General features: G+C 37.7%; 1 protein-coding gene across 1 annotated transcript; it reads right to left on the reverse strand.

Annotated features, from left to right (window-relative positions):
* Positions 1 to 565: 565 nt before the first annotated feature.
* On the reverse strand, positions 566 to 17,167 carry snx4 (sorting nexin 4). The gene is made up of 14 exons (XM_026912892.3): positions 17,018 to 17,167; positions 15,491 to 15,615; positions 10,675 to 10,813; positions 10,450 to 10,599; positions 9,375 to 9,422; positions 8,855 to 8,910; positions 8,631 to 8,703; positions 6,316 to 6,377; positions 6,014 to 6,079; positions 5,027 to 5,116; positions 4,253 to 4,352; positions 2,773 to 2,918; positions 2,347 to 2,461; positions 566 to 2,015 (listed from the first exon to the last, which is right to left on the reverse strand). The coding sequence occupies exons 1-14, from the start codon at positions 17,105 to 17,107 to the stop codon at positions 1,968 to 1,970; spliced, it is 1,308 nt and encodes a 435-aa protein (XP_026768693.3). The 5' UTR covers positions 17,108 to 17,167; the 3' UTR covers positions 566 to 1,967.
* Between the last annotated feature and the right edge of the window lie 691 nt (positions 17,168 to 17,858).

A 17,858-nucleotide genomic window follows, 5' to 3' on the forward strand; every position in this document is an offset into this window, starting at 1 on the left:
AGACAGTTTAGATTAGAATCCAAAAAAAAAAAGAAAGCCCACAAGAGGGCAGCATTTATTCAATCTTTCTCTTAAAAACGACCTGATCCACTTTATATGTATTGAATTCTACATAAATAAAACATATTCAGTGAAAATCATTTTAAATTCTGGTTTAAATTTATAACAATGTCCTCACTGGGCAAAGTCTTTTGAAATTCATTACATATTATGAAAAATGTAAGTTAATTAAATGCATACCTACACAATTAGTCAGGACAGTTTCAAAAGGTTTGTGTGTGTGTGTGTGTGTGTGTGTGTGTGTGTGTGTGTGTGTGTGTGTGCGTGTGTGTGTGTGTGTGTGTCTTTTCCAATGGTCCATACATCTCAAAATCTGCCATAGGCCACATGAAGTCATTATAACAGAGATGAAATTCAAATCATGTTTTTCTGTGGACTAGGGTGAAAATTCTCTCCACATTCTCCAAAAGCAGACTACAATATAGTTGTAAAGTCGAGTTTAGAATAATAAAAACTATGTATAAATGCATACATTCATGATATAAATAGAAACCCAAACATCAAATATTAGAAAATTCCAGGTTTATTAGTGTATGCACAATAAATTTTTAAACAGCAATTTATTCTACAATTAATTCCCATACATGTAGTGAAAAATTATCATCTCAACATTATTCTACCATAAAATGGGCCTAAGAGTTGGAGCTGGCTGGGCTCAGATACACACAACTGTTAAATGAGGAAATTATTATATCCCCCTTTTCTGCTTGAACTTCCTGTTCCTCCAGCCTGATTTATATCAAAACACTGACCAACCCACACTTCATCCCAACTGACAAATCTGGCATTCATAGCGGAAGCTGCTGCCACAAAAAAAAAAAAAAAAAAAAAAAAAAAGCAACATAAGGTTTTGGATAAGGTATAAACAGCAGGCATACATATTTCCTATTAATTGAAGCATAAAAAGGGTGTGGGTGAGCAGTTATAAACAGTTTGTGTTTAACAGTGCGGTCTGCAGACAGTGCTAATGATGAGTGTACAGTATGTTAGGATAAACATCAGGGCCGAGATTTCAGCTGAAGGCCATGTGAGCACAGCTATAACAAACATCAATAAGCCTGCTTGCTTTACTTCCAATGGGAAATTTGACCCCTTGTTGTCCTTGGTATATGTAATAAAAGTTAGGTTTACACGTGTTTCCATATGCTCAGAGGAATTATAATGGAATGTTCCTGTATTAACCCTCCTTAATCTTCTCACTTAAGCTTTACATTTGTTTAGAAATTACTTTCCACCACCAGCTGACTATTACAAGTGAATCTCTTTTACAGCAAATATTTGACACGACTGTACTGCTGTTTCAAAATATATAAAATATACAAAAAGGGAGGGATTTTAACATGGATGTCTGCATGAACAATTGTAATGTAACTAGTAAAAAAAAAAGAAAGAAAGAAGAAAAAGGTTACATTGTTATAATTTCACCAAAAATTCCATCAGTCCATTCCCCGTGATAGGCATAAAATAATTTACACACATCTTGTTACTGACAAAAAAATGATTCTTTGCAAGAAGAGTTTGGATATTTAATGAGTAGATACTCAGTATGGAAATATGTTATACTCCAGACCAGTAAACATTATTTTAAATAAATAGAATAATAATTTCTACCCTCTCTGCATGTTTTAAGATTTTCAAAATATAATGAAACTGTTGTCATTTAATTGATGTGGTAAAGAAGAATCACAAATTTAAAAGTTTCTGTGCCTCCAACACCCCTAGGATTGTGCTTAGGGCTCACACATACCGAGCGCCTCTGCAAGAGTGCTGATCTTGGATCAGTTTGGTCCGTCCACTTGTATTCACTGGGAGATCAATGATAAAAACTGATCCGATATCAGCACTCTTACCCTGAGAAGTTTGTACAGCTGTGTGGCTGTGTGCTGGAACTTGGCTTGAGGCACAACTCACATCTTGCTGAAGCACTCCTTAGCGTTATTCCACACTTGAATTCCCTACAGAGGAAAAAAGTCGGTGGTTTGGAAGTAATGAGATGCCACTTAATTAGAGGTTAAAGCCACAAACATTTGTAGGCTGTTTGCATATATTGCCACTGAGCCTTGGAGGTTACATCATTTCCAAATACGATGGCTCTATTTTCTCTTATTTGGAGCCAAAACAGGACACGCTATTGCGCTATTAGATTTCGAAAGTAATGAAAATGTGAATAATTCATTCAAAGAGTTGACCTATTTATTTACCTCTCCTGCATTCTGTCTATAATGTAATTTTATAAAAAACTTACATTAATTTAAAAATAAATATATAATAAAATATGCTACTCACCTTTTTACACATGCTGATCTGCATGATGGCATAACTGATGAGAGCTTCTCTGAGGTCACGGTCTTTCTGCTCTTTGAATCTCTCAATGTCCACCCAAGCATTCTTCACAAATTCTCTGCAAATAAAGCACATTCTGACTTCAGGTCTCATGCAGATTTATGCATTAAGAGTAAAGCTTATCTACGATTTATTGCTGAGAAACAGAAGAAGAGTGTGTACAGACCTTTCCCAACTGTCAACAGTGTGCAAAATTAAATGTAAAATTAAAAAGCACCTTGCTAACTGAAAAAAACAAATCTCAAAAGAACTCTACAGGGCTTTTAATAAAACGAGTTCCTGAAGATAAGAGCATGGGAGGGCTTGTACTGTAATTCCACTCATAGCCGGGTTATTAAGACAGACATGGGAAAAGAGAAGAATGCTCACTCGCACTCAGTGTTTCTCTCTTTCACGATCTCCTCTCCCTCCTCAATCTGGGTCTCCAGAGTTTTCAGCTTAGCCTCCCTCTGCTCGGGAGTCTCCTGGCCAAACAACTTACTGGTCATCCCCTTTAGAGAGAAGGTCCGTACTGTCTGCAATAGAATCAAAGACAATGTGTATTTTAAAAATATACATGTATAATAATATACACTGTATGTATAATAAAACATGTATTAAAATGTGCTTTAAAAAGACTGTTTCAGTATACCCATCTCTCCTTCCAGCATATTGTAGTATAATAATCACTTTACACCCTATTTTAGCACAGTGAAATACTTAGGTATTTAAAAATAGGTGATTTTTTTTTCTAATCTTCAACTGTCCAGTTTGGCTGAGCCAGTGCCCATTATAGCCTCAGATTCCTGTTCTTGGCTACCAGGAGTGGAACCCAATGAAGTCTTCTGCTGTTGTAGCCCATTCACCTCAAAGCTCTTTGTTTTCTGCATGCTGAGATTCTTTTCTGCTCACCATGGTTGTAAAGAGTGATTATTTGAGTTAATATATCCTTCCTGGCAGCTCGAACCTGACTCTGGCCATTTTCCTCTGACCTGTCTTATTAACAAGGCGTTTCCAGCCACAGAACTGTCTCTCACGCAATGTTTTTTGCTTTTCAAGCTCTTGACTTGTATTTGCATGATTTTTTGCATTGCGCTGCTGCCACGATTGGCTGATTAGATAACTGCATGAATTTCCTAATAAAGTGGATGGTGAATGTGTTTGTGTGTGTGTGTCACATACATGGTGCTTAAAATTCCAGCACCCCTACTGTAAAATGCCTTCCTGTGGCCCTGAGGTTAAGGCATTTGCACCAGGAACTGTTCTTGTCTACTGTCTGTAGTACAGTTGGACTCTAACCTCCACAACATGTTTATGCACTCTCTTTTCACTCTCTGGGCATCAAGAAGCCAGTTAAACTCGGGAGTCATCTTCTTTTTCAGTTCTCAGTTCTTTTTCTTTGTATTTTTTGGTAGCCTTTATGATGTAATTTTTGTCCAGAGTATTGAAAATAAACACTGAATTGTTCATGACTTTTGGGTAGCGATTTTCTATACCCAGTCCTAGTAACTGTTAAATAAACTTTCACTTGACTTGACAGCAGTTTTGTTTATTCCTAGTACTAATTGGTGGAACATAATCATAATGAAAACTCATCTTTCAAACCTGTGATAAATATTTGCCTCGTAGGTTACTTTGCATTTCTAAGTCGTAAACATTTTTGAGCAGTTTACTGAATACAAAAAGTCCCTGATTCCAAAAAGTTGTACTGTGGCTGATTTCTCTAGACTGAGGCAGAAAAGCAAACAGCTAGGCCTGCAAGGCTGCAAGGGGAATCCCTATGCTACAGCTCACAGCAATGTGTTGACACTGCTAGTCAGTGCAGAGGGTTTTTCTTTTCTTTTTTTTTTCTAAGTTGATGGAGACTCACCCCAGTAGCCAGTTCCTCCCGCTGTTGCTTCTTGGAGGCCAGATCCTGGGCAGCCATCTCCAGTTCAAACTGACAAAGCTCGTGCTTCCTGCACACGGCCCTGCACAAAGCCAAGTCAACAAACAAAATGAAGAAAAACATAGCTAAATGGTGCAGATTTGCAGAGAATATTAAAAAATACTGGACATTCAAAATAAACATTTTCTACTATTATATTTTTAAACTGATACAGAAAGTGTTCAGTTTAAGCTGTATGAGGTATCCTGCCATTACGTTTATACCCTTTCATTATCAGATTGAAATAGACAAGACCTGCATCAGGGAACCTCCTGAAAATCTTTCAGTGCTGCTCTGATGAGATCCTTGCCCCCTAATCAACACATGTGGATTTGAAACTACACACTGGTAACTATGCAAGGGTAGCAGATCTTTAAGAGCAGCACTGATCACTCTTCGTTTTTCATCCACCCTGCTTCCAGGTTTTACTGTCTGTCAGACAAGGGATAGTGATCCATGATCAGTTGCTGCATACAACTACTGCTTATGGACATGTAAGGCCGCTGATCGTATATGGGAGCGATAATCTTACATAAAATGCTTGATTCAGGTGCGTAAAGAACTGATACTGAGACATATCATTATGTTGGGACTGCTGATCAAAGAACAATTTTCTTAAAAGAAAAAGACCTGATATTAAAATGCTTTGGACTCAAGAACTACAATAACAGATGTATTACTTTTAACACAAGAGTTTTTATTTTGGATACACTAAACCTTAAAGCGTCAGTGTAGAAAAGGTATTCCTTCAGCTGGTCAGCATAGTGTTCCTCCTCCTCCAGTATGTCATCTACGGAAGCAGCATACCTGCCAAGAGATAATGTTTCATTTGTTCAAGTGTGCCATAAACAGAAGACACAAACATGCAAAGGCAACAAATCTAAAATGTGCTTTCAATGTGGTCCAGGAATAGTGAGAAGTGTATGAATCTTTGGAAGTTAACATTAACTGCTGTCATTCTATTCATTTACTCTATAAACAGACGTTTTAATTCAAACGAAGCAGAGAGCGCAGAACAGCACATAAGAAAAACAACAATAAACTGATCATCACAATCAAGGGAGTCTCACTGAGGAAACATGATCCAGGGTGCCCTAAAAGCCTTCAAATAAGCCTGATGACTGACAGACTGTTTCCATCTCTAACAATCCGACTGGCAGCTGCCTGAGTGCTGCATGGATGACCTCTGACCCCACAGCTGAGTGCTGCAATCTGGAAGCCATCAGAGAAAAAAAAAAAGGCAACGTAGACCAACAGACAAGAGCTGAGGCCTGGCAAGAGTCACGAGCAAAGAGTGATTCTTGAGAGATGCTCCAACATTTAGTCAAAAATGCAAAAACTTTGCAAATTTTACTGCCCATGGAAGCTGCACATACATTGGCTAATGGCCAGCCAAAGCGAAATGCAACTCTCCCAAGGGCTCACTTTCCCAGTTACGTGTTACAGGGGTCAGGGAGGGGAGGGGAGGGGAGGAGAGGGGAGAGCAGGAGAGGGGAGGGAAAGCCTTTCTGGAAACCTAAGCATTTTCAAATCAATCCCACAAATGTGTTTTACAGCTCTGGACAGAGGATCAGATTAGCATGCTGCAGGGCATCATTCAAAACTGTTGCAACTAATCCTTTGAAAGTTGCATGAGAGCCGCTCATAAAAGTACCGGCAACTCCCTATTAAAACGGAAGTAGTGTGTGTGCAAAATAAACTCACGCATCCATGTGATGTCCTGCACTCTGCAGTCCATCTCCCATCTCTTTCTCAATGGCGCTCCACTCACTGTCCAGACCAATAAAATAACAATGCAGACAATCATCTGATATTGTATAAGTATTACATAAACCTGAGAACCTGGTTCTTTTTACAAGAAGATTTAACTCTTAACAAGATTTAAGATTTAACTCTTCAAATGGCCCTAAAAGTTTAACTTTTAATAGTACTGAACATCTTAAAGAAACAAAAGTAAAAAACATGCAGTGTCCACTCAGCTGTTGTATCATATGCAAGAAGCTCACCTGAAGACTCTGCCGTAATTTCCATGCACTTTGTAGACACCATAAAGACGGTCAGCCACTCTCTAAGTGAAGAGTTGATTTTGGTTATTACTTTGCTAGTGCCTCCAACATACACTTCATGTCAAACATATCAACGTGTTACAAATCTTTTAAAGGCACTAATTTTATCACGTTTTATAAATGGTGGTAATTTCATAACAAAATACTTCCAGTAATGATTGCATTACATTACTAGGGCTAATTCGTGTTATTGCAAAATAACATGAATTAGCCCTAGTAATGTAATGCAATCATTACTGGAGCAAAGAGTAGGTCGGTGATATTCATTTTTTAAAATTACAAAGTCAACTGAAAGTTTAATCTTGTCATTTAAATGAATATCCAAGTAGAACATTCAAGCAAAGACAATGTGGAAAAAAAACAAAAACAAAAAAAAAAAAAACCACTTAATGTTGTGGCACATAGTGAGGGAAATCTGGACGACTGATAACGTTATCCACATTCAGAGTGCTTGTCACAGTAATGTTAAGATATAACACAGTGGACTGAGCAGCCAATCTGATGGACATGTTATAAGGCCTTAACAGAGCTTTTCCACCAGTCTGTGGAGTACTATTACTCATGTGAATACAGAACTGTCCATACTCTGGACAAGTACACTCTATGGCCAAAGGTTTGTGGACACCTGACCATCATACCCATATGTGCTTTCTGAACTTCTCATTCCAGATTTAGTCCTCGCTTTGCTGTTATAATTACCTCCACTCTTCTGGGAAGGCTTTGCACTAGATTTTGGAGCATGGCTGTGGAAATTTGTGCTCATTCAGTCGTGAGAGCAGTCGTGAGGTCAGTCACTGATGTAGGGTGAGGAGGCCTGGGGCACAGTCACTGTTCCACTTCATCCCGAAGGTGTTCATTGGGGTTGAGGTCAGGGCTTGGCAAACCAAGTCTTCATGGACCATTTTGTGCACAGGGGCATTGTCATGCTGGAACAGGATTGGACCTCTTAGTTCCAGTGAAGGGAAACTGTAATGCGCATATAAAGATACCCTATACAAATGTGTGCTTCCAATTTTGTGGCAACAGTTTGGGGAAGAACCACATATGGGTGTGATGGTCAGGTGTCAACAAACTTTTGGCCATATAGTGTACTTCTGTCCTTTATCATCACATGGTGGTGACATCATTTCCCACTCAAACAATAAACACTAACAATACTAACGCTAACAATTAACTCTGACTTTAACTTTCACTGTAAAACTGGTTTCATGCAAAGAAACATAACACAGCCGACCAATCAAACCTTTCTGTTTTTTCTGTTGCATTCAGTGGGACTGTTATCAGAGACCACTACTGAAGATTGCTGTTCAGTATGGGAGAAAACCGAACCTACTGATTCTATGGTTATAAAGAGTAGGCCACTATTTTAAGTTAAAATGGTGGTTATACAACTTGAGTGATGCTTTATGACAGCTCTGTGTCAAATGCGTTTGTCCAATCTATGTTCTGCACTACTTCTATCTCCTCTGACATGTCCCTGTCCCTTGGCAAGAAAGATAACCAAATTCATCAGAGGTACATAGTAATACTATGGGTGACAAGGCAATTGAAATAAAGACAAATGTGAAATCACAGATTTATTACTGTAAAGTGATGCACTCTCTGGTGGAAAATCTCTATAAATTCATGCTGACACCCATGACTCAGGTTAGTGAAAGCTAGTCTGCATGTCCAAAATATGCTTCTACCTGTGAGCACATTTTATCTGAGTAACTATGGATGGAAGTTCTTGCCAAACCTGTTGAGCATTTCTTTAAGGAAACTTTCCTCACTGTGTGAAATCTAATCATTTCCTTTGCAATAAATCACAAAATAGCTTTTTTTCATCCAAATTCAAAAACTCTCATGCTTTTCTCAAATGCTCTGATAATGGCTGAATGCAAGTTGAATTTATCAGAGTTACTGTTGCGTATTAGGCAGGAGATGTTCGTGATTTTGGCATCTTCATGTCTTTTTGGCAGATATCTCAAGTAGCTTCATTTAAATTCATTGTAAAAAAAAAATGACTTCAGTATTCTTCTTCTTAGCAAGTCAGTAATGCTGTATAGCTTAACTGCTGCACTGTTTCACTTCTCAAGTGCACATATGGTAATTTTCATTAATGCTCATGCAAAATTAAGCAGCATCAAGACTGCAGTCATCATGACTGCAATATTATCAATATTAACATATTAGAAAGGCAGTGAAAGACAGAAAGGCAGTGTTTAGTAGGTAGTGTTTTGTAGTATGTGTGTGTGGCAGCTGTTAGTACTCACTGCTCGCACACGCAGCAGCTGTGATATAACAGACTGGAGCTCATCTCCATAGTGCTTCATATCTGCAAACCTCCTGAGAGAGAGAGAGAGAGAGAGAGAGAGAGAGAGACTCATATATAATATGATGTGACACTCCTAGGTGAATTAGCTTAAAAAAATACAGTAGAACTTAGGGGATGACTACTTAGAAAACAGTCAAAATAAAATCTTTGTACATCACTTACTTGTCGGGATTCTTCACCCTGAACGTAGCGTTTAAAGCCTTCAACCTCGAATCTGCCTGGAAAAGTAGAAAGAATTAGAGTATTTGGGATGTGTTTATGCACCTGTTTGTGAAAGGCTACAACACACCCTTTAAAGGAATGCACTTAACATCCACGCACTTATAAATATACATAATCACACGAAAAAAACAACACTGTTGCTCTCTCTGACTTGATCCTGACTGCTCAAACAGACTTGGTGTGGTTGTTTAGATAAACCTGCTTATACTGATAAAAGATTCTTCACTTTAGTAGTGCTTTAATTGCCTGGTGTCATTGCACTTTTATATTTCCAGCCATGCTCAGAGAGATTGTAGAGTAATGATGCGTATTAAGCCAAGTTCACATCACTGTTGTGTATCAAATTATGATTAGAAACACACGGTGAAGAGATACATGGTCAAATAACGCAGTTACAAAGATTATAAAGGGTCTCAGAGAGGGCATAAGAACAAACAGGCATGAATCACAAATGGAATACCTTTGCCTGAAATCCAGTCTCAAATACAACTTCCTTCCAACACTGTTCCTGTGGGGCAGAGAGGATGTAGTTTTGACATTGACAAAAACCATCATGGTCATAAGAGCACATAGTAATACACTGTGATAACGTAACCAACAGATCAAATTCTGCTGTGGAAACAAAACAAGTTTAAAACAGAGAGACAAACACAGACATGTTTTTTATGTTTAAATCCTTTTAGTGCAATTAATGAGTGTACAGAGTGCTCAAATTGTCCTCCCATTTTCATAGAGTTCATGCTCTATTCTTCAAACAAAGAGGAAACTAAAAAAAAAAAAAAAGGAAAAATCTGAGTTAGTATTAAACTCATGACAGGCAAGTCATCATCATGGTCCCATCCGGTTTATCCTGGTCAGGAAACTTATTCCAAGAACACTGGGCATGAGGCCGAATTACACCCTGGCTGGGACACCAGTCCATCTCAGGCCACCACACACACACACACACCTAGGGGCAATTTAGAGGAGCCACCTACTGACATGTCAGAGAACCTTGACGAAACCCACAAGGACACAGGGAGAACATGCAAAACTCCACACAGTAACCCAATCTCAGGATCAAACTGGGGATACTGGAGCTGTGAGGTGGAAATGCCTCACAAGTTTTACTGCATCATAAAATATAAGAGCCGATCTTGCTCCATTATACAAATTCGGGTTTACCAAAGGGTAGGGAACAGTCTGCATTTCTGAAATCTGCTTCCGCATCTCAGCAAACATTATTTAAGGAACTATGGATAGCAGCTCAGTCTCATAGGGCCGGTCAAAAATGTGGAGTGTTTCTTTAAAGAAACTTTCTTCCTTGTGTGGAAAACTAGCAATTTCCTTGCAATAAGATATAGAATCTGGATTTCTTGATGAGTGCTTCTGTGCCTTCTTCGCTGTCTAATGACTTTTCTGACCTGGAACTGCCACATAAAGCAATTTATTATTCGATAAAGAAAAACAAGTTACGGATAGCGTTGAGGTGATAATATACTCTGAGTATAATTCTTATGAACTGTATGCTATAGGACTATAAGATAAGATGTTACCTCAGTGAGGAAGGAGTAGAAGATCTTGTCGTTGGACAGAACGGGGTGGGAGGCAACCCGAAGCAGGAAGTTCTCTAGCCCCACCCTTCTCCTTTCCACAAAGTCCGGATCCATGTTGTCTGCAGATAGTTTGTGCCACACGAATTCAGCCTGCAACAACAGTAAACACAATCAGCCACAATCCCACAAATGTCTGCATGCATGCAAGCAAGAAGCTTCACTCACCCGTTTCTCAGGCAAAGGCGGGACAATTACGAAGGGATAGGTGACTAACAAATAGTTTCTGAGAAGCTCGAACTCGCTGTAGCGCCTCCACAGAGAGTCAGGGGCAGGATTGGTACCCTCAGGCGCAGCATCCACTGGCCTTTATAGGAAGGAATACAACAAGAATTTTACTGTGTACTTCCAAAGCAAATTGTAGCAGAAGATAATCTGTAAAAAAGAATGAATTGGTATTATAAAATTACTGAAAGAAAGTGCATTCTTCAAGTTGACAATGGCACTGGAAGTATGCTATCAACTGGGATCAAACAATCTTATGGTTGGTTTATATTTCTGCATTAAAGCACGTTTGTTTATGGGTAAGCATGGAGCTCAGAGACCCACTGACACACCAGCATACACATCTCCAAAATTGTAACAGTGCCACGGTGTTGTGCGTCAATAAGTGTTTGTTGTGACGTGCATACAAAGTGCTGGAGCAGTTTAACCTAACATCCAAATAAAACAGTTCTGAAAATGACAAAAAAGATCTGTGAACTTTCAGCTTGCTAATTTAAAAGGCACCTAATATCAAGGTCTACTAATACAAAGGCCACTAAAGCAGTACTAGTATAGTGCAGTGGAAAATCACAAGCCTAGCTGTAATTGTAAATGTATCTCCTTTCAGTTTTATCTTGCCTGTTTTGATTTCTATGTCCACACTTTGTAAATCCACAACACTATTTAAAAAAAAAAAAAAAGATTTGTTCTCAACATGTTTCTAATATTTTTATATATAAAATCACAAGAAACAGCATATAGAACATTCATATTTTGTTTTACTAGTTTCCACAGCTTTACAGCAAACAATCTATTTGTACAGTAATAGACTAGACTTAAAGAGCTCATTTGGCAAAGATACAGAGAGAGAGATACAGAGAGTGAGGAGGAGAAAGAGAGAGGGACAGGTATAGGAGGTAAACTATGAAATAATAATTTAGGATCCTGAATGCTCCAAGGGGGAAATGAAAGCACATACTGGGCGCTACGCTAATAATCGGGAGTAGAAAGGCAGAATGTGCACACTCGCTGGGAGGCATTCTCCACCAAAACCCAGTCCCCCAAAGCCCAGTCACGCTCTCACTGTAGCTGGGGGTAAGTAAATACAGGCTATACATGTGTGTGTGTGTGCGTGCATTTGCATAACATGTGTTTCCTTTCATGGGCCTCTGTAACAATAAAGCTCTGTGTATTGAACTTTTACAGGATTTTTGCAACGTTTTGTTTTAAACAGAAGCAACAGTGATACTTTCTACGTTCCCACTCAACAGGATCTTTCTGCAACCTCTGATATAACTGTTTCTTTTTCTGATTTTGAAAGGAACACTGCTGAAATACAAAAGTGAGATACATGAAACAGTAAGAAGGCAAATATGATTATGAACATGTGTCATGTGACAGGCAAGGATGTGTCCACGGCTCTGAAGTGAACAGCAGTGTGAGACTTCCCAAGCTGCTGACTCAGCCATGTCAAAAGTGGCACGTCTTGGTTTTCAGCACAGAGCATTTTGGTGAGTAAAAGAAAATAAAATAGAAGAACCTTTGTCCTGCAGAGTTCCTGACCAGTAGCACATGCCTGTGTGCTGCGAGCTGTACAGCATTGTTGAGCCTAACCATAAGAGACGGACAGTCCGAGTCACACAGAGAGAATGATATGTGTAAACAATAAAGCATTGCATGACATTGGAACGCCTCTCCAGCCCAATGTTATTATTCACAGCTGTAGGTCAAGTTCAGCTTTGCACCATCCTGTGGTTTTTCTAGGAGCTTACAGTGAGAGTTCTATCCAAGTGTATTTGTGTAAATTAAATTTGCAGAGATAAAAATATATTCCAATAAAAGTTTTGCACTTGGTTGAGGATGAAAATTAGACAAATTAATAAAGAGATGATGAAGAATGAGGTAAACAGATATTAACCTGACTTGAGTCCATGATAATGCTTAACAATAATGGGCCTCATTTATCACTCTTTTTTTTAGTAACGTTGTGTGTAAATATTTGCGTAAGCCAAACCAAACAAAAATTTTCCACCGAATTTACAAGTTTCAGAAACGCTGAACACCCGTAAAGTGCAAAGCATGCTCCTGACACAGCTCATTTGCATGTAGTGACATCCACAAAACTCCATAAAAGTTCAAATGCACAAATAGATGGGAGTAGGAACAGGGTAAAGGCTGAAATGCAGAAGTGGAGGTTATTTTGACTCACCTCTAGGCCAATTTTTTTTTATATAATATATAGTACTGTGCAAAAGTCTTAGGGACATGCAAAGAAATGCTATAGAGCAAAGGTGCCTTCAAAAATAATAAAACTAAATGTTTCTACATTAAAAAAATACTGTAAAGAGCAGTAAACAGTAATAAATGAAACAAAGTCAATATTTAATGTGACGATCCTTTGCTTATAAAAAAAAATAAAAAATAGTAGCCTCTGGTACAATATATGCAGTTTTATAAGGAAATGAGCTGTAAGTGTTACTGAGCATCTTGCAGAAGCAGCCACAGTTCTTCTGGAGACTTTGACTGTCACACTCGCTTCTTATTTTTGCAGCAAAACCCAGCAGCTTTCATTATGTTTTTTTGTCTGAAAAGTGTCTCTTATGTAATATGCTGCTTTCTTTACTGACATACAAACATTTTCTGTAACATTTAATTTTGTGCTGGTAAACTACTGTTTGGAAATGTAAAATGTTTTTGTACTGAATCAATAATGTAGAAGTCATAAAATAAAAATCTATAACAAAGTTTGTACTAAAAAAAGAAAATAGGGTGCAGAGGACTTTTGCACAGTACTGTATAATATTAACAATAATAATCCAGTGCTAAATCTTCCATCACCTGAGGCACTTATTTATGGTTTATGGCTATGTGTAGACAGATCAGCCATCCTTTGTTTAGCACTTCTGTAAGTCACTCTGAATAAGGGTGTCTGCTAAATGCTGTAAACATAATAAAAATAAGCATTTTATACTGAACAGTATAGTCCATATATAAAAGTGCAGCAATCTATGCAAATGACATGACTTGAAGTCGATCAAGGCTTACATTAGCTTCTTATGCGTAAATTTACACACACTCAAGAGCATGGGTAAAATGCAACATTTTTCCGAAATTACGGCATTTTCATACCATTTTGAATACCAAATGTCTCGTGTAAATGCTTGTACTAATGATTTACAAATAAATCTCTTCATATCCAGCTTGATAAATGCGGCCCGTTGGTGTTACTTTTGGAGTGCCATGTGGTTTCACACATTTTTCCATTTCAAAATTCCACACTTTTCCAGACTTTTCTGTGGATTCACTAGTCCGTGACATAATCTCATAAGAATAAGCTAGTTTTCTAGCTTATGCCTACAGTCATATGTATACAATTGCTAAATGTCGTCCTTATGTCACTCTGTGAAATTTGTCAGCTGCCCTCTACCTTGTCCATCACAGGAAATGGACCACCACTGAGCAGATATTATTTCGTTGGTGGACGATTCTCAGCAGAGCATTAACACTAACTCTGGCACTGGTATATGTGTATCAGAAACTACCTCAATGACAATGCTGTGTAACAACTCAGTATCACTGATGGCTTGAGAAACAGACCAGCAGCCAACACTTCTAACCACTATTAATGCTCTAGAGGATGAGGAACATCAACTGTGTACACAAAAATGATGAGCTATAGTCTCTAACTGAACAAACAAAATAATGTTAGTCAAACATACACTAAGATACAACTACCATGCTGTTATCATTGCAGTGCTAAAAATGGCCTAATATCAAATTAAAATCTGGTCACTGGTGGTTCTGTGGTGGTTTCCATTAATGCATTTGTTAGAAGGAGCTGAAAAATTGTGCACAGAGATGAACCTCCATTCAATATTTGCATACCTGCAAAGTGACCTCTATGGTAGGTTTACCTGATCAAAGGACCAGTGAATGTAGATGTAGTCAATAAATTTGCAATTGTCTGTATATGTAATATTCTAAACTATGGGGTCTCAGGTGATCCCTTTTTTTTATATGTTTGCAAAAGGCTTTTCATTCACTGTTTATATCCAGCTTTTGTTTGCCATTGGTTAGCCAGACTTCTAAGAGTTTACTCTTTAGGCTTATTGGGCATGTAATTGCTTAGATCTCGCTAACTGTTCTTTCACATCAGTAACACTTTAGCCAAACTAAAGTGCACACTTAAGCAAAAACAGCAACTGAAGGTAACGAATATAATCATGATGAATTTATCATCACAGAGATAATAATCAAAAACAGTTGCACAAAAGCTGAAAGTCTGGAAAAGTAAAATATTTTATATACTCTCACCTGTGTAAATTTTGTCATAATATTTCAAACACTAAAACAATCATCATATGCCATACTGGACCATACCTATGCACATAGTAGTAATGATTGCTACTGCTGTCAAATCACAAATGCTCAGATGTACTGTGCATGCATGACATGTGTTACGTCCACATTCATCCACATATACGCAAACAAATACAGCTTCCAACAGCTAACACCTCTCTTCAAATCCTCTCTGGAACATAAAGTCATCCTAACATACTGATTTCCTGTCACCTCAGCTTTTGTTTTTTTTCTAACTTTCCTTTCATAGGGTGCTACAGAAATGCACTCACAGCAGAAACGCACGGTGCCAATTAGAAAGTGCAGGAAGTGAAAACTCAGTCCTTGATCTTACTGGTACAGGAAGTAACTGATCCAGTTTCAGACTGAAATATAGTCAGAATGTGTAAGGATGATAGGTGGGTATCTTGAAGTAACGTACCGTGTTTCAATGAGGTATACGGTGTAGGTTTCCTGCATGCTGACTGCATTCTTTCCTGTTCGTTTCTCTGCCTCAGCTACACTAATCTCCATCCTCTTCAGAAGATTTGTCCCCTTCTCAACCATCTGCGGAAAGAATGTCAACTTAAATCCAGTGTGAACAATATGTATACTTAAAAAGAAGAGAAAGGGGGTTGAAACACATGCATTATGTCTCAGTTATTGTATTGTATTAGTAGAAATGCTCTTGTCAGTCGTGCACTGAAACTGCGTTGTTGTGTTGTTGATGCTGCAGGAATTACATGTGTCCTGGTTTTTTTTTTTTTTTTTTTTTTTTGGGGGGGGTGTTACTGGGAGTTACAAATCAGGCGTTGGATAGGTTGTAACTCGTAACTCGCTGGATAAGTTACATTATGTTAAGAGATGTAACAGCGCTGCTTGGGTTTAAAATTAACCCATAACAACAAATGAAACCTCATCCAAGTGTGTAATTACTGAATGGACAGCAAGAAGGAACGGTGAGTGTAAAATAAGTTGCTCAGGCAGTATGTTATCAACAAACATACATATCAAAATCCACTGTCTGGGAATAACAGGACAAGAAATATAGGTTTTATTCAAGTTTTATTTTCCCTTTTTTCCTCTGGGTGTATGTTCTGCATCCGTGCTGAATGTATGACAAATTTCAAATGCTGACTCAACTTCATTGATGCAATTTGCATTCCATGTCTACCTCAGAATGTTATTATGAAGCCAAGCCAACCTCACAACTATTTTAAATAGATTAAAATCTGTAACATGAACTGTGTTTTTTAGGAGCTCACACACATTCCCACAGCAAAACTAATCAGACCCAAAGGTTTGCATGGCTATAATTCTTCAGTTTAATGGATTATTAGGGTGTATACATGAATGCTTTTTATTCCCATTTAGCTATTAGTCGGATTATGAAGGGATTATTAGGATAAATGTAAAGATAGTTAAAGTCTAATAGATGACAGATCACGTGACACTCATGCAACACCAATACACCTCCCTAACCAAAGGTACAACTCAGTTTGTCAGACTTGTTCTTTTAACATAATTACCCAATTAAAATATACGCATGAAGTAATGGTGAGGTGTATATTAAAGTCATGATAAAGTGTAGTGGTAAAACTCTTTGCTAAGTTAGCTAGCTAGCCTAGTGAACTGGCTAGCTAACTGCAGTGTTGTGACAGATGAAGGCTCAGCTGTTTATCAGAACCGAGCTAGAAGACAATAACAGTAAACAATCAGTGCAAAAGTCACATCACACCTTTCATTCAGAAATGAAAGTCAAGTAGCTAGCTCGGTAACGACGCTGGGTGTTTGGAGCTTGCGATTTGAGAGAGAGAGAGACAGAGAGAAAGAAAGAGAAAGAGAGACACAGAGAGATCCTCCAGCTGCAAGTCAGAGATCAGGCGACCCCGAGGACTCACACACGGCCTGCTCGCTCACTCTCTCCTGCCTATACACATGATAAAAACACAAGCAGCTACATTTTTACCGTGTTTTTAATGTTGTTTTCTAAAGCTGAAGGTGTCAAGTCGGTGTTTCCCACCACGGCTATATCCTCACTTCCCGAATCCGCCATCATCCTCACTGACTTGTAGTCGGTCCCGCGCGCATGCGCATCTCACCTCTCACAACTCAGAAACTTGTTCAGCTGATTAATCGCAAACAGCTGGTTTCATGTCTATAATAATAATAATAATAATAATAATAATAATAATAATTATAGACAATTATCGTCCTTTATTATTATTATTATTATTATTATTATTATTATTATTATTATTATGGGTAGAAACTTCTATTCTAACGCTCTGTAATTTAAAACATAATAATAATAATAATAATAATAATAATAATAATGTAGGACGATGAATGTCTATCATTATTATTATTATTATTATTAGTAGTAGTAGTAGTAGTAGTAGTAGTAGTAGTAGTATTAGTATTAGTATTATTATGGGTAGAAACCTCTAATCTAACGCTCTGTAATTTAAAACATAATAATAATAATAATAATAATAATAATAATAATAATAATAATAATAATAATAATAATAATAATAATAATAATGTAGGACGATGACTGTCTATTATTATTATTATTATTATTATTATTATTATTATTATCATTATGGGTAGAAACTTCTAAGCTAAGGTTCTGTAATTTAAAACATATAATCTGAACATCAATTTTAATTAAACTAGATTTTAATCGAACTGGGAAATGTGCTAATTATAGGATATAATAATATTTGATCTCTCTCTCTCTCTCTGTCTCTCTCTCTGTGTGTGTGTGTGTGTGTGTGTGTATGTGTGTGTGTGAGAAAGGGCTT

Source organism: Pangasianodon hypophthalmus, chromosome 5, assembly GCF_027358585.1.
Source record: "Pangasianodon hypophthalmus isolate fPanHyp1 chromosome 5, fPanHyp1.pri, whole genome shotgun sequence".
NCBI classification, from domain to species: Eukaryota; Metazoa; Chordata; class Actinopteri; order Siluriformes; family Pangasiidae; genus Pangasianodon; species Pangasianodon hypophthalmus.